The 17,622-nt window shown below is 45.7% G+C and overlaps 2 protein-coding genes across 2 annotated transcripts in view; both read left to right on the forward strand.

Moving 5' to 3' along the window:
- The first annotated feature begins 615 nt into the window (after positions 1-615).
- mcm2 (minichromosome maintenance complex component 2) lies at positions 616-9,907 on the forward strand. Its single transcript, XM_076082073.1, has 20 exons — positions 616-843; positions 1,557-1,756; positions 1,877-2,049; positions 2,388-2,512; positions 2,603-2,741; positions 2,819-2,916; positions 3,077-3,198; positions 3,595-3,802; positions 3,892-4,026; positions 4,116-4,307; positions 6,707-6,800; positions 6,873-6,951; positions 7,275-7,446; positions 7,523-7,649; positions 7,911-8,023; positions 8,137-8,301; positions 8,561-8,635; positions 8,711-8,893; positions 9,150-9,305; positions 9,447-9,907. Exons 1-20 carry the CDS (start codon positions 838-840, stop codon positions 9,555-9,557), a joined length of 2,673 nt encoding a protein of 890 aa, XP_075938188.1. The 5' UTR covers positions 616-837; the 3' UTR covers positions 9,558-9,907.
- A 464-nt stretch (positions 9,908-10,371) lies between these two features.
- podxl2 (podocalyxin-like 2) overlaps positions 10,372-17,622 on the forward strand; it is a 13,393-nt gene continuing 6,142 nt past the window's right edge. The window contains exons 1-8 of the mRNA XM_076082069.1: positions 10,372-10,436; positions 10,526-10,587; positions 10,684-10,704; positions 13,438-13,742; positions 13,953-14,313; positions 16,356-16,450; positions 16,612-16,837; positions 16,900-17,091. Of these exons, the coding sequence (XP_075938184.1) occupies positions 10,372-10,436; positions 10,526-10,587; positions 10,684-10,704; positions 13,438-13,742; positions 13,953-14,313; positions 16,356-16,450; positions 16,612-16,837; positions 16,900-17,091 (1,327 nt within the window). The remainder of the gene's footprint in view (positions 10,437-10,525; positions 10,588-10,683; positions 10,705-13,437; positions 13,743-13,952; positions 14,314-16,355; positions 16,451-16,611; positions 16,838-16,899; positions 17,092-17,622) is intronic.

Consider the following 17,622-nt stretch of genomic DNA (forward strand, 5'->3'; position numbering starts at 1 on the left):
CTTCCTCTTCAGCTCAGGTTGACTTTTGTTTTTGGTTTCTAGTGAACTAAATATTGATGGAACTGTTGGATAGATTTACGTGAAGTGTTTGTACTGTACATATATTCATGCTCCCTGAAGATGAACCCTAATGACTCTTCCTCTAACACCACCAACAGATTCTCTTCATATATTACTCTTCAGTTAATCATTCATGGTACCCTGAAGATGAATCCTTATGTGGACAAAGATAAGCGACGATTCTTTATTTATTTATTTACTTCGTCTTGTATTTATTGATTATTTTAGTTTTTATTATACATTATTATTCACATGTTGCACAACCTCTATGGTGTTTTGGAAATGTTGGTCAATGACGTTTATAATATATATATATATATATATATATATATATATATATATATATATATATATATATATATATATATATATATATATATTTCTAAACATATTTGGGATGTCGCCCGCAGGGAAACGGATTCCCACGCAGCACCGAATTTTCCCGGGAAAATATGATACACGTCATAAACTCCGCCCGTGCTCCACAGCTCCGTGAAGGGTGCGCTTGTTTTACTCCGCGGGCCGCCCCTCTTTACCGCCCACACACCGGCGGAACAAACCTCCTCCGGTGCTCCGGTACAAACGCTCTTTGATTTGAAGGCCCCGCCTCTTTACATCAAACCGACCAATAAAGAGACCCCGACGTCAGCGATTATTTAAATATTCATTACTTTTCGCGGGCTTTGAGCGTCACGTGGTCGTTTCGCGCGAAAAGCGACTCCCCGTCAGGAAGAAGAAGTTAATTCAGTTGAAGCAGAAAGAGACAGAAGAGCAACAATGGCGGTGAGTAGAAACAGATCATTTAAATCAGACTAACGCTTCTGTTTCACGGCTTCATGTGTTTCAAGAAGATGAAAGAAGTTAAACTAAATGAGCTACGTTTGTAGTCTTTAATAATGTTTGACGTCCTTTTGTCTTCATTACAACAAAGACAGCTTCAATCGGAAGAATTAAAATGTGATCAAAATAAATACTTCATATTCAGTCACTAACTGTCCCTCGGTCAAAGGCTGATTCAGCTATTTCTTCGGTCGCAACTAAACTATCTTTCACGGCAGCATCACTCTGTGATGGTCCCTTTGAGAACATAGAGAACATGGAGAACATCCCCAGCGCCTTCTTTAGCTCTACCTTCTGCTGTCTGTCCACGTGCTTCTACTTGTCTCATGTTATATTCTTTAATTACGACCACACCAGCTCACTTATATATATGTATATGTACAAGTAACAGTATGTCAAAAGAACACAGTAGAAACACAGCACAGTAATACACTGAGCTGTAGTACTTTACGCAGTCATACACTGAGCTGTAGTACTTTATGCAGTCATACACTGAGCTGTAGTACTTTATGCAGTCATACACTGAGCTGTAGTACTTTATGCAGTCATACACTGAGCTGTAGTACTTTATGCAGTCATACACTGAGCTGTAGTACTTTATGCAGTCATACACTGAGCTGTAGTACCTCATAATGAAGTACTCCTTGTACTCTCAGGATTCCTCCGAGTCGTTCCACGCTGCCACCAGCCCAAGCCGAGGAGACATGACTTCTAGGAGAGGCGATATGACCTCCAGTCCCGGACGAGACCTGCCCCCCTTTGAGGACGAGTCTGAGGGTCTTCTGGGGGACGGACCCGTCCTCGACGAGGAGGAGGACAGGGACGGAGAGGAGCTGATCGGAGACGGGATGGAGAGGTAAGGACGGAGGAGGACGGCTCGTTTACGCTGAGTCGGAGCGTTTTTAGAGCTTCAGTGACATTGTGTCTCCACGTCTGTCTCTCTCTCTCTCTCTCTGTCTCCTCATCTCTCTCTCAGGGATTACCGAGCCATCCCGGCTCTGGACCAGTACGAGGCTGAAGGTCTGGACCTGGAGGACGAGGATCTGTCGGAGCTGTCGCCCGGAGCTCGGGCCGCCGCCGAGGAGGCCATGAGGAGGAGGGACCGGGAGCAAGGAGTCAGCGGGAGGCTGAGGAGAGGACTGCTCTACGGTGAGGAGTCTATACATACAGGAAGTGGCTTATCAATAACCTCTGAGTCATGACTCAGCACGATCTAAACACAGGGATATGATTCATGTCTGTAATATAAATCCATTGAAGAAAGGATGCTCCTTACTTCAGACATTATACGTCTTGTTTACATGCCCCAAAGCATCATGGGAATAGTATAAGTAAGACGGAACCAGTAATAATATAATATACATATTGTTCATGTTGCACCAACGTTGTGGTCGACGTGGACTCATGAGGTCTTTAAAGAAGCAGACAGATGTGATGCGGATGTTTTTAAAGAGGTCTGAACATGTTTCGTCTTCATCATCGTCCAGACAGCGAAGACGAGGACGACGAGCGGCCGGCGGCTCGGAGGAGGCGATTGGCTGAGCGAGCGGCAGAGGGCGTGGCCGACGAAGAGGAGATGATCGAGAGCATCGAGAACCTGGAGGATATGAAGGTAGTAATACTTGTACTTGTGTACTAGTACACCGATGTACTGCAGCTTCCCCTCCGGACCGACCCGACCGTGTCCTCGTCTCCTCTGCAGGGTCACACGGTGAGGGAGTGGGTCTCCATGGCCGCTCCTCGGCTGGAGATCTACAACCGCTTCAAGAACTTTCTGAGGACTCACGTGGACGAAAACGGCCACAACGTGTTCAAGGAGAAGATCAGTGACATGTGCAAAGGTAGAGTAGAATAAAGATGTTTGCTGAAGATACGTCTCTGGTGGGACGTGAACCAACACCCTGTCCTGTGCTTCCAGAGAACAAGGAGAGTCTGGTGGTGAACTACGAGGACCTGGCAGCCAGAGAGCACGTTCTGGCCTACTTCCTGCCTGAGGCTCCCACGGAGATGTTGAAGGTGAGTCTAGTTCTGCTGGTTTTAGCGGATCCCCCAGGTCTTTAGATCGCACAGATCCCCCCCAGGTCTTTGGACCACAGATCCTCTGGGTTCCTTAAAGGCTGCTGTGGTTCATGAGCTCTACAGAGATGGACCTGTCTGACCCGCTTTGTGTCCTCAGGTCTTCGATGAAGCCGCTAAAGAGGTGGTTCTGGCCATGTACCCCAAATACGACCGCATCGCCCATGAGATCCACGTCCGCATCTGCAACCTGCCGTTAGTGGAGGAGATCCGCTCCCTCAGGTAACGTTCTACTACGTAGTATTATGGACTGTAGGTGTATTAGTACCTGTAAACTGGAGGAATGTTCACGTCATGAAGATGGAGCTATACAGAGCTTAATACTATTGATAACATTCATTACGTTTGGACATGATTACAGTAAAACATGTTTTCAGCTTTGGTGTTGACACTATTTCCACGTCTAACTCGTCTTTATGATAACGCCACCGTGATGTAGAGACGCACTGCAAAGCCTTCTGGGTAAATTGGTTACATAAATGAAACTGAACACACAAACACTAGTTTTCTACCGAGACGTCTGAGTCAATACGAGCAGATGGAATTATAAATAATTCATGTTATGCAAATGATTTCTGAAATATGCAGCAGGATCTCTTCTTCTTCTGTCCTCTGAAGGCAGCTGCACCTGAACCAGCTGATCCGGACCAGCGGCGTGGTGAGCAGCTGCACCGGCGTCCTGCCTCAGCTCGGCATGGTCAAGTACAACTGTAACAAGTGCAACTTTGTGCTGGGACCCTTCTTCCAGTCCCAGAACCAGGAGGTGAAGCCGGGCTCCTGTCCCGAGTGTCAGTCCCTGGGCCCCTTTGAGATCAACATGGAGGAGGTGAGGAGGAGGAGGAGTCTGTTATTTGAGCCTTTTCTTCTTCATCTTGTCACGTCTCGGTGAACTGACCAATGGTGTTCCTCCTGCAGACCGTGTACCAGAACTACCAGAGGATCACCATCCAGGAGAGCCCCGGTAAAGTCGCCGCCGGCCGCCTCCCCCGCTCCAAAGACTCCATCCTGCTGGCCGACCTGGTGGACCACTGCAAGCCCGGAGACGAGATCGTGAGTTCGACGCGTCTGAAATCCTTTTTCTCAGACCAGACGAACCAAAGTTAAGAGAAGGAAGAAGCTGATGAGGATCTTTCTTTCAGGAGCTGACGGGCATCTACCACAACAACTACGACGGCTCTCTGAACATGGCCAACGGCTTCCCCGTGTTCGCCACCGTGATCTTAGCCAATCACATCACCCGCAGAGATCAGGGCGTCGCCGTGGCCGAGCTGACCGACGAGGATGTGAAGGCCATCGTCGCCCTCTCCAAAGACGAGCGCATCGGGGAGCGGGTGAGGAGGTCTAGGTCCTAAAACACGTTCAGATCCAAAGCGTGGAGGGTTAGCTGGTTAGCTTCACCCACGCGTTGGAGGGTTAGCTGGTTAGCTTCACCCACGCGTTGGAGGGTTAGCTGGTTAGCTTCACCCACGCGTTGGAGGGTTAGCTGGTTAGCTTCACCCACGCGTTGGAGGGTTAGCTGGTTAGCTTCACCCACGCGTTGGAGGGTTAGCTGGTTAGCTTCACCCACGCGTTGGAGGGTTAGCTGGTTAGCTTCACCCACGCGTTGGAGGGTTAGCGCCTCCAAAATCTCTGATTCAGAAAACATTTCTCCTTCTAAGAAAATGTTATTATATTGAGATAAACTTTTATTATCGGAGGAAATGCAGGTGTTGCAGCAGCACAAAGACAGAAATACAAGTAGATGAAGTGAACTACTGGGTAAAGAACATTTAAAGACAAAGTTAAAGTGACCTTTAACCTTTCACAGTGTTTGACCCTGTTACGTTCCCCTTTTAGGCATCTAAGGGATGCGGGGAGTAACGGTGTTATTTTACCCGGGGGAAGAGAGAGAGAGAGAGAGAGAGAGCACTGCAAAGGGTTTTAACAAAGGATCGTTTATTGGAGATAAGCCCGCGCCAAAACAAAACTACCCTCTGATAGTCAGAGGGCGACTCAAAGTGATAATCGCACCAACACGATGGCGACACCAGCCACACGGCTGTACCGGAGAGATCCACGGCACCACTCTCTCGGCTTGGTTGCGGCTTCGGCCCCGGAAGAAGGCCGTCCTTCCGGAGCTCCTCTCCTTTTAACCACGCCTCCGATCTTTGATTGGGCGCAGCTGGCCTAAAATGTGACGGAAGACAACATGGAGAAACTGTTCAGGTGTTCAGAGGGTTAACCTGTCACCACTCCAATAACATGAGCCTAAAAGGCCGGTCCAAGGCGTACCCAAAGTCAACTGAAGGCTGTTCTTGAACCATGTGGAGTACATGGATGGTTTTGGTCTCTTGTGAAAGGTAACACTCTGAAGTTTCTTCCCCAACAGTCAGAATCACTGTACGTGCTACTGGCATTGAGTAATAGAAGTTTGAACACACTGAAGGAGAAGGTTTTGATTTCTTTGCAAACAGATGCCTGCAGATGACTATAGCTGAGACTTATTAGCTGTAAAACACAATGGGACCACAGCATGAAGCCTTACCTAGTCCAGGTTCAGATCTGATAACAATACCACAGAAAATGAATATTCTACACATGTTTTACTAAGAGTATGTCGAGGCGCTTTCCAAAAAAGACCATTTGGACCATGGTCACATACCTAGGCTGTGTAGAAATGTGTATTCATAATTCAGACTAAAGCTTATTTATGTCTAAATACAGTTATCTATAAGTTATTTCATCGTTATTCACTTTCCTAAAGTCTCCAAAACTCTAAAAATCCACACTTTGCATCGTACGCAGGAAGCAGACTCGGAGTTACGCAGCTACTTCCTCGTTCTGCCTCTAAATCTAACCCCTGAATCTGTATATCGTCATTTTTAAATTGCATTGGCTATACGAAGCGTCAGTCATCAGAACAATCGGTTGCAATTGGCTCGTTCTTTACACGAAAGAAGAGGGGTGGGCACTGTCCTTCAACGCTGACTCTCGTTGGCTGTTGTAGGCTGTGGACAGGACATGGAAGCTCCTGTTGTAGGCTGTGGACAGGACATGGAAGCTCCTGTTGTAGGCTGTGGACAGGACATGGAAGCTCCTGTTGGGTCAAGTGAGGTGTCAATCGAAAGGTCAGAGTGCAGCCGCCATTTTGAGACCCAGAGAGCGTCAGTGATTACATGTGAACTGGAGTTACGACGGAAAATCCATAACTAATTAGGCATATCTGCCGGCTAATTTGAAATGATGCAACAGCAGTCCGTGGGTCTTTATGGTAATAATGTGTTTTGGACTAAATATTTGACTGGATTGGATCGTCTGGACCTTTGTTAATGTAACAAGAGCGTTTGTGTCTGAATATTATGGATGGTGGATTATTATGAGGCTTCATCGGTGAGTTGCCTCGATTTAGTAGCTGCTTGTTTGTGGTCTGAGGGAGGCGCTGAGTGAACCTGCTGTTGTGATTGCATCTTGAAATGGTTTGTTGCATCAGTACCTACCGATACACAGCAGCTGAGTACGTAACACAGATGTACAGTTAACACGGGCCGTCTGAGTGTTAACGGCTATCAAAGTGTAGTTGATACGTAAACGGTGATAATTAATAATGTAAAATATTAATATAAAGTAGGAGGAGCTCTTTGGGCAGAAACGGAGACGGAACTCGTTTCAACTGCTGCTGTTTGAGGTGAAACGAGCTCCGTTCACTCGTTTCCTCGAAGACGTTTCTAAACTGTCCGTCTGTCGTCTGTAGATCTTTGCCAGCATGGCTCCGTCCATCTACGGTCACGAGGACATAAAGAGAGGTCTGGCTCTGGCCCTGTTCGGAGGAGAGCCCAAGAATCCAGGTGAGTCCCGTCCTGAAGGAAACATCTCTGTTATTTAACTCCTGCTCCTCACCGACTCCTCTTCTCCTGCAGGAGGGAAACACAAAGTGAGAGGAGACATCAATGTTCTGCTGTGTGGAGACCCGGGAACCGCCAAGTCCCAGTTCCTCAAGTAAGTGTCCTCGTCCGAGACGTCAGAGGACAGAGTCTCTCTCAATGATTCAGTGTTGTCTGATCTTTAGATGTTAAAGAAAGATTCACCTGGAAGAGAAGAGTCACTTTACCACCAGGTTCCTCTCTCAAACTGAGCTTTTTAACGTTTTCAAAGAGCACATTTTAGATTATTTTTATGTCGACCTCATAGTTTGGATAATAACCACTTTGGATTAAGGTCTTTTCTGTCTCTATGTTGGGTTTACGTGATAAAGACTAAGTTATAAAAAATGAAAATGAGAAGTGATTTATTTTTCTGTGAAATCTGTAAATCTTCTGCAGGTACGTGGAGAAGGTGTCGAGTCGAGCCGTCTTCACCACGGGTCAGGGAGCCTCCGCCGTCGGTCTGACCGCCTACGTCCAGAGACACCCGGTCAGCAGAGAGTGGACTCTGGAGGCCGGAGCTCTGGTGCTGGCCGACCGCGGAGTCTGTCTGATCGACGAGTTCGATAAGGTGAGACGACCCTCTGTACGACCCTTCTGTCTGCTCCAACGATGACCTCCGACCTGAACCACCGTGTCCTTTTCAGATGAACGACGCGGACCGGACGAGTATCCACGAGGCCATGGAGCAGCAGAGCATCTCCATCTCCAAGGCCGGCATCGTCACCTCGCTGCAGGCCAGATGCACCATCATCGCCGCCTCCAACCCCATCGGTACGATCGTTGGGAGTCAAACGCAAGAGACCTGAAGCACGAGAAGTCGGTCCTCTCAAGATCTCATCACGTTACCCTTAGATAACCTGTAGATAACCTCCTGAACGCGTCTTTAAGAGCTTCTCGATCATTAATATCAGTGTTCGCGGTGACTAGATGCCCTCGGTCCCCACGTGTCGGTGACTTGAATCCCTCGCGGCTGCGGCCACAGAGGTCCCCTCGCGGCGGTGACTTGATGGCATCCTGGTTTGTTTCCTACAGGTGGTCGGTACGACCCCTCGCTGACCTTCTCTGACAACGTGGACCTCACGGAGCCCATCGTGTCCCGGTTTGATGTTCTGTGTGTCGTCAGAGACACTGTGGACCCTGTTCAGGTACACACACACATACACACACACACACGTGTTGAACATCCTGATAAAGTAAAATATTCTGATGACTAACATGACTTCCTTCTCTCCTCTCTCCTGATTGGTTCGTTCTCCAGGACGAGATGTTGGCTCGCTTCGTGGTTGGCTCCCACATCAAGCATCACCCTAGCAACAAGGAAGGGGGCGTGGCCTTGGAAGAAGTGATTCTGCGCAACACGTCTGACGTTCCTCCGATTCCTCAGGACCTGTTGAGGAAGTACATCATCTACGCCAAGGAGAGGGTAACTAGTTACCAACTACCACTGCTAGTTACTTCTGGAAGACTGAAGAACAACATGAAGGTTTCACTCTCTGAGCCCCAAAAACCTGACTTTGGGATTTAAAAGCATGTTCTCCTCATTAATCGCCAAAACTACATTATGATCAGATTTTCATCTTTCCGACGGTCCTTGAACACATCATAAGTGTCTCAAATTAAAGAAATTATCAAAAATTATCATAATTTATCTGTAAATGTTGATTTATTCCTCTGGTCTGCAGATTCATCCCAAACTGAACCAGATGGATCAGGACAAGGTGGCCCACATCTACAGCGACCTCCGTAAAGAGTCCATGGTGAGCCGTGACTCTGAGACGTCGTGAACATCTGTAGAAACAGCTGTTTGTCTTAACGTTGTTCTCCGCTCACAGGCGACCGGCAGCATCCCCATCACGGTCCGTCACATCGAGTCCATGATCCGCATGGCGGAGGCCCACGCCAAGATGCACCTCAGGGACTACGTGCTGGAGGACGACGTCAACATGGCCATCAGGGTGATGCTGGAGAGCTTCATCGACACGCAGAAGTTCAGCGTGATGAGGAGCATGAGGAAGGTGAGTGGGTTATGTTCCTCATGTGTGGCGTTCACTGACCCGTCTGTTACTGTCTCACGTGGCGTTCACTGACCCGTCTGTTACTGTCTCACGTGGCGTTCACTGACCCGTCTGTTACTGTCTCACGTGGCGTTCACTGACCCGTCTGTTACTGTCTCACGTGGCGTTCACTGACCCGTCTGTTACTGTCTCACGTGGCGTTCACTGACCCGTCTGTTACTGTCTCACGTGGCGTTCACTGACTCCTGTGTTCCAGACCTTCTCTCGGTACCTGGCCTTCCGGAGGGACAACAACGAGCTGCTGCTCTTCATCCTCAAACAGCTGGTCTCTGAGCAGGTGTCCTACCAGAGGAACCGGTACGGAGTCCAGAACGACACCATCGAGGTCGTAGAGAAGGACCTGCAGGACAAGGTGAGGGGGGAAAGGGGTTAAATGGTGCATTCAGGGACCATGTTACTGTCAGACTAAACGCTACCTGTTTTAGTTCGTTATGAAACTTTGTTCTTCAGAGACGAGGCTGAGCTAAGTCTCTCTCTTCCCCCCCCCCTCCAGGCCCGACAGATCAACATTCATAACCTGACGTCGTTCTACGACAGCGATCTTTTCCGCTCCAACAAGTTCAGCCACGACGGGAAGAAGAAACTGATCCTGCAACAGTTCTAGGAGCTCCTCCCCTTTCCTGTTTCAGTGACCAATCATCATGCTGGACTCCAGGAGGAGGCGGGGCTACCTGTAGCTCTGACCTGATGGCTGGAGGAAGCAGAGGGAACAACAAACTGTCACAAACATGTTGGTGTGGACCCCGGTCATGTGATCATGAGGTCATTTGATCTCGTGATGTTAAAATATTAAGAAACAAACTTCTTCATGTTTCCATATTCTCTCTCTTGATTGTAAATAAATGTAAATGTTGAAGTCTGTGATTTATTGTTACGTTTTACAAACTAGATTTTTGTATTAAAGCTGTTTATGATAATGTTTCTTTATTAAACTGTTTCTTTATTGATCGCTGACTGAATCTTGAGTGACTTCATGAGTTTTAATAAACATAATAATAATAAATGTTTTTATGGATTAAACTCAGCAATTAAAACCATCTCAAGCTCCATCACAATGCTTGTACCTGAATGCATCACGAATATTAAAACAGTCATTGACTTTTACTCTAAACAATATTTTTACAAAAGAATAAATATGTATAATATATTTAATATAAGGAAATCAAAGTATCTCTTAAAAGTAACAATGCCAGTGTAGAAATACTAGAAAAGTATGAGCATCAAAAGTAACCCATGAAATAAAATGTATTGTGTTGATCACCTTAATGTAGCAGCTGGTGAAGGTGGAGCTCGTTTTAATGACTTTATATTCTGTTATATAAACAATTTACGAGGAGCACTTGAACGCGTCTGAACGCCACAGCAGGAACCGCGACATCTAGCGGAGAGAAGAAGAACTACGAGCTGCGTCCAGGCGGATGATTCCCGCGTCGGTGGTGGTGCAGCGCATCAGATCCGGTCTGCCCGCTCACACAGCCCGCCTGTCTGTCTCTCTGTCCGGACCCCGCAGTGAGCCCACACGCCGCAGATAGGACAGTCTCTCCGGCCGCGAGCTTCTTCTTCCTCTGAAAGCGTGAGATCCGTCCAGAGAGAAGGAGGAAGAGGAGGAAGCACTGCCGCAGACATGCAGGGCCTGCTCTTCATCATCATCTTCATCATCACAGTGACCGGTGAGTCTTTCATTTCATCCAAACAGGAACAAGAACTCACTGAGACCTGAGACCTGTTTACGCTCCACATCACATTAATATGTTCATGTAATATTATTATTATTAATGATGATGATGCAATCAGGGTGTAAACACGATGACGTGGAGGATCAATTCTGCTCAGTGGATGAAGACTGATCTTAAATCAGCAGACACACACACACACACACACACACTGCAGTGTCTGACCCACACACACACACACACACACTGCAGTGTCTGACCCACACACACACACACACACTGCAGTGTCTGACACACACACACACACACTGCAGTGTCTGACCCACACACACACACACACACACACTGCAGTGTCTGACACACACACACTGCAGTGTCTGACATACACACACTCTCTCACACACGGATGATAATAATCAGCAGTCATGGGCTTTGTATATATATATATTGTCCATTATATATTTAGTTATATACAGTATATCAGTATATAAGTAGAGTTCATTGATAAAGAGTTACCAGTTAACCAGCTGGTTACTGAGCTGGTTAACTGTAAACTCAACATTAGTAGACAAACATCTTCATCTTCATCTTCATCCTACTGATGAAACTTGTGGAGAGAGAGGAGGTGAGGAAGAGGAGGGTGACCCCTCTCTGCCTCTCAGCCGGGGTGAAGAGGATTTGGGGGAGGGTCCCGGTCTATAAGCTGATCTGGGGGTCGCTTTAGTTTAGCCCCCCCCAACATGCTGAACTGAACACCAGATAAAAGCCTGAAACAACAGATCTCAGGATCCTTGGACTGAAACTGAAGCTTTTATATTTCTTATGGAAGCATAAAAGAGATTGATTTTTATTATCATTATGCTCATATCATACTGACCCCCCAAACCCTCATCATACTCATCATAAAGCAGAACATAAGGAGTCAAAAATAACTTTATTCATCAATAAACAAACACACAGAAAGATTCAATCTATAAACAGCATATTTAACAACATAGTTTGTGTCAAAGGAACAGAGTTCTTTTATATTTAACAATAATATATTAAAAACAATCTATTTGTTTTCTGCATTTCACACTGTTAGGATCAAAGACAAGTTATTCATTCAAATCATGTGAATTGTGACTTCTTTCAACATTTTTATGTACATCAGCCTAATTGTGAAACCCGTCTTTTGTCTTTCTAAGCAAATCATAACTCAGATGAAACATGTGTTTACATCTATTCATCCAAATGTTCTGTTATTTGTTCTGTAGAAATACTTAACTTCTTGGTTTTATTTAAAAGATACAAACTCTCACGTTTTAATTTTACTGAATCATAAAATGAATCTTCAAAACCAAACACGACTCTGGTGTCCTCAATGTTAGTGAAGACGTCAGCTAGCTAGTTACATTTAGCCTGTCAATCACGTGTAGCCCCGCCCCTAAAGCATACCCCGCTTTATGGTCTATTAGAGACCTGTCAATCACCGTGTAGCCCCGCCCCTAAAGCATACCCCGCTTTATGGTCTATTAGAGACCTGTCAATCACCGTGTAGCCCCGCCCCTAAACATACCCCGCTTTATGGTCTATTAGAGACCTGTCAATCACCGTGTAGCCCCGCCCTAAAGCATCCCCTGCTTTATGGTCTGTTTGACTCTAAATGGACCATAATGTACTAAATGAACATCATGCTGTATTGAAGAAGACTTGAAACTAGAGATTGAGACCATAAACTCATGTTTACAATGTTTACTGAGGTAATAAATCAAGAGAGAAGTAGAGTCATTTTCTCATAGACTTCTATACAACCAGAGGAGTCGCCCCCTGGTGGACACTAGAGAGAATGCAGGTTAAACACATGAAGATTTGACTTCACTTTTCAGTATTGGGTAAATGGAAGTTTTTAGAAAAAGTCAGAGGATCACCAGAGTCGGTATGATTCATCCTCTGGGGAACATGTATGTCTGAATAAAATGTCATAGCACTCCATCAAATAGCTGCAGAGGTATTTTAGGCCCACGGAGGCTTCCATAGTTTATAAACAGACACAACTTTTTATAGATGGAAGATGTTAGAGAAAAGCTAACAAGCTAAACATCAACATGCTAAAATGCTACGTTAGCATTAAGTTGGTCCTTTAGAGGTTTTTATGACCGTCTATTTGTATATTCTAAGTGTTGGCTACAAACATGACACTGTCGTACCTGCTGAACTACCTTTATAGAAATACTACACTCACAATGCCACTGAGCTTCAGCAGCATGTATGCATGCTTCATGTTCCCCAGAGGATACATCTTCATGACTTTAGTGATCCCTGACTTCTCCTCTAGCTCCACCTGTAGGTCAATGTTTTCATGTATCCGTAGAAATCTCTCACCATCTACCACATAGATCATCATAACAGTTTGTAGAGACATTCGTGGTTCCCAGAGGATGTATCTCTGACTTTTCTCTACGACATTTGTGGTTTTGAGTTAAATTCCTCTCCGACTATGGGATGGATTGTGATGAAATGTGGTTCATCCTTCGTGTTGATGAATTGTAGATCTTCTAGCGACATCACCAGGTCACAGGTGGCTCCATTAGTTATTACTCGTTCTTCTTTTGGTAGTTTGTTGACCTGAAAGATTGAATTCATAAAGAAAAGCCTTATTCATGAATCCATGTTTTGAGATTATTGTTGAACATTGTCAATAATCCTGTTTCATCTGTTTTCAGTTTACATTAATATAATTCATCTTACTTCCTGTTTGACATTTGATCTGTTTTCTTTTCTTTTCTTCACCCTGATGATCCATAAAACCTCGACTCTCTTTGTTTTTAGCTCTTCTTTCCAGCGGCGATGCCTTCAGTCTGGGTTCGTCCCAGCGGGTCGTTCCCCTCGGTCCTCCGGTGGACCGTCTCTTCCAGCCCCATTTCATCCAGGAAATAGTCAGAACCAAACGCCACTCAGTCCAGGAGTTAGTCCGAGCCCAGCCTCATTTGGTCCACGACATGGGCCGTCCAGAGATCCACGAAACGTCCCGTTCTCAGGCCAAGATGGATGCCGCTAACTCCTCCCAGCTCCAGGAAGTAGCCAGGACCCGACCGGCTATGGAGGAAAACCTGGGTGTGGAGGACGAGATGGAGGTGAGTTCAAGGCCACGTGTAATAAACTGTAAAAGGAGGCTTCAATGTGTGAGTGTCTGCATCTGTATGAGTCTAAGATGTTACGTTTCCAGGAGGAAAGGTTTATCAAAGTTAAAGACACAATGTTTTAGTCCTGAATCTGTTTTAATACGATGATGTATTTTGTATTTATCTTAATAATCTATCCAAAAAATATCTTTATTTTTTCAGCGTATGGTTCATCTGGTGGTTCCTCAGGAGCCAGGAAGCTACAAGGGAGGCCCAGACTCCACCGACCCAGAGAGGGAGCTCCTCGCTGGGCCGGGAGCTGGAGATGCCTCCCTGGAGGCCTCAGGCTTCTATGGAACAGACATGGAGGACAGAGACAGAGGAGAGGAGGGAGGAGAGGACAGAGACAGAGGGGAGGAGGGAGGAGAGGACAGAGAGAGGAGAGGGGGAGAGGGGGAGTGGGAGAGAGACATGGGAGAGGACAAGGAGAGGAGAGGAGGAGAGGACAGAGGAAAGGAAGAAGAGAGGAGAGGAGGAACAGACGATGTCATCCACACAAGCCCAGATCTGGATGCTCTGATTGGTGAGTAGAAATGATCTGAACCTGATGACATCACATGATAAGAAAACCCTCAGGCAGCCCCGTTAGCCCCGTTAGCCCCGTTAGCCACGTTAGCCACGTTAGCCACGTTAGCCTGAGTCACAAACCTAAAGGAAAATGTTTCATCTTTAAAGGCCACAGATGTTTACTGCTCTTCTTCTTCTTTGCTGGACAAACCAAAAGTGGCCAACAGTAGTCTGGAGATATTGGAAACAAAATAAAAGTTCCTGTCCTACTATGTGATGGAACGTGGTTCATGGTATTCAGTCCTCAGGTGTATTTAGTCCTCAGGTGTATTTAGTCCTCAGGTGTATTCAGTCCTCAGGTGTATTCAGTCCTCAGGTGTATTCAGTCCTCAGGTGTATTTAGTCCTGAGGTGTATTTAGTCCTCAGGTGTGTATTTAGTCCTCAGGTGTATTTAGTCCTCAGGTGTGTATTTAGTCCTCAGGTGTATTTAGTCCTCAGGTGTGTATTTAGTCCTCAGGTGTATTCAGTCCTCAGGTGTATTCAGTCCTCAGGTGTATTTAGTCCTCAGGTGTATTTAGTCCTCAGGTGTGTATTCAGTCCTCAGGTGTATTTAGTCCTCAGGTGTGTATTCAGTCCTCAGGTGTGTATTTAGTCCTCAGGTGTATTTAGTCCTCAGGTGTGTATTTAGTCCTCAGGTGTATTTAGTCCTTAGGTGTATTCAGTCCTCAGGTGTATGCAGTCCTCAGGTGTATTTAGTCCTCAGGTGTGTATTCAGTCCTCAGGTGTATTTAGCCCTCAGGTGTGTATTTAGTCCTCAGGTGTATTTAGTCCTCAGGTGTGTATTCAGTCCTCAGGTGTATTTAGTCCTCAGGTGTATTTAGTCCTCAGGTGTGTGTTTAGTCCTCAGGTATGTATTTAGTCCTCAGGTGTATTTAGTCCTCAGGTGTGTGTTTAGTCCTCAGGTGTATTTAGTCCTCAGGTGTGTATTCAGTCCTCAGGTGTATTTAGCCCTCAGGTGTGTATTTAGTCCTCAGGTGTGTATTCAGTCCTCAGGTGTATTTAGTCCTCAGGTGTATTCAGTCCTCAGGTGTATTTAGTCCTCAGGTGTATTTAGTCCTCAGGTGTATTCAGTCCTCAGGTGTATTTAGTCCTCAGGTGTATTTAGTCCTCAGGTGTGTATTTAGTCCTCAGGTGTGTATTTAGTCCTCAGGTGTATTTAGTCCTCAGGTGTATTTAGTCCTCAGGTGTATTAAGCCCTCAGGTGTGTATTTAGTCCTCAGGTGTATTTAGTCCTCAGGTGTGTATTCAGTCCTCAGGTGTATTTAGTCCTCAGGTGTATTCAGTCCTCAGGTGTATTCAGTCCTCAGGTGTATTTAGTCCTCAGGTGTATTCAGTCCTCAGGTGTATTTAGTCCTCAGGTGTATTTAGTCCTCAGGTGTATTTAGTCCTCAGGTGTATTTAGTCCTCAGGTGTATTTAGTCCTCAGGTGTATTTAGCCCTCAGGTGTGTATTTAGTCCTCAGGTGTATTTAGTCCTCAGGTGTATTTAGCCCTCAGGTGTGTATTTAGTCCTCAGGTGTATTTAGTCCTCAGGTGTGTATTTAGTCCTCAGGTGTATTCAGTCCTCAGGTGTATTTAGTCCTCAGGTGTATTCAGTCCTCAGGTGTATTTAGTCCTCAGGTGTATTTAGTCCTCAGGTGTATTTAGCCCTCAGGTATGTATTTAGTCCTCAGGTGTATTTAGTCCTCAGGTGTATTCAGTCCTCAGGTGTATTTAGTCCTCAGGTGTATTTAGTCCTCAGGTGTATTTAGCCCTCAGGTATGTATTTAGTCCTCAGGTGTATTTAGTCCTCAGGTGTATTCAGTCCTCAGGTGTATTTAGTCCTCAGGTGTATTCAGTCCTCAGGTGTATTTAGTCCTCAGGTGTATTTAGTCCTCAGGTGTATTTAGCCCTCAGGTGTGTATTTAGTCCTCAGGTGTATTTAGTCCTCAGGTGTATTCAGTCCTCAGGTGTATTTAGTCCTCAGGTGTTTGTGACGCGTCTCTTTGTGTCTCTCAGGATACACTTCATCTGTCAGACCCTCCAGACCCTCCCCCCCAACTGAGGGGCAGGATTCTGGGCTAATGGAGCACCGTTCATCCCTGGTGCTGGAGGTGAGGACAGCTTGATATGGATATATTGATAAATATATAAATATTTTAAACTTCGCTGCCTCAGCTTTGAATGTCACCACCACTAGTGTCCATATACATATTATTATTATAATTATTAATATAATTATTATTATTATTATATAATTGATGTCCACTAACAGGCGGGTCCTGTAGAGAGAGATCTGTGGGAGGCAGACGGTCACTCTAGTGGATACGGAGGCCTCCACTCCTCCATCACTACAGCTAGTACTAGTAGTACTACTAGTACTACTAGTACTAGTACTACGACTGCTGGAGGAGGAGACCCTGCAGGAACCGACCCCCCCGAGACCGACACTGGGACAGACTTCGGGCTGCTGGGAAGTTACACTAAAGGTAAGTTTACCTTTCTGTCTCAGAGAGGAAGACGATGAAGAGCTGCTTCCTGTTTCACTTCCTGTTTGTGTCTCCAGAGGACGAAGAGACAGAAAGGGACGAGGAGGACGAGGAGGACATGGGTCTTACACACAGAGAAGTATTTACCCAGAATCCCACTGTGGCAGAAGGGGGCGTGGCTCCCAGCAGGGAGCCCCTGCAGCCCAGCGTGGAGGAAGAGGAGGAGCTAGAGGAGGAAGAGCACAGGTTCAAAGGTACATATTGTAGTTTATACTGTACTACATCTCAGGTACATATTGTACTTTATACTGTACTACATCTCAGAGGTACATGTTGTACTTTATACTGTACTACATCTCAGAGGTACATGTTGTACTTTATACTGTACTACATCTCAGAGGTACATATTGTACTTTATACTGTACTACATCTCAGAGGTACATATTGTACTTTATGCTGTACTACATCTCAGAGGTACATGTTGTACTTTATGCTGTACTACATCTCAGAGGTACATATTGTACTTTATACTGTACTACACCTCAGAGGTACATATTGTACTTTATGCTGTACTACATCTCAGAGGTACATATTGTACTTTATGCTGTACTACACCTCAGAGGTACATATAGTACTTTATGCTGTACTACATCTCAGAGGTACATATTGTACTTTATGCTGTACTACATCTCAGAGGTACATATTGTACTTTATACTGTACTACATCTCAGAGGTACATGTTGTACTTTATGCTGTACTACAGCTCAGAGGTACATGTTGTACTTTATACTGTACTA

This window comes from Anarhichas minor, unplaced genomic scaffold, assembly GCF_050575085.1.
Source record: "Anarhichas minor isolate MPS153535 unplaced genomic scaffold, ASM5057508v1 ptg000089l, whole genome shotgun sequence".
Lineage (NCBI taxonomy): Eukaryota > Metazoa > Chordata > Actinopteri > Perciformes > Anarhichadidae > Anarhichas > Anarhichas minor.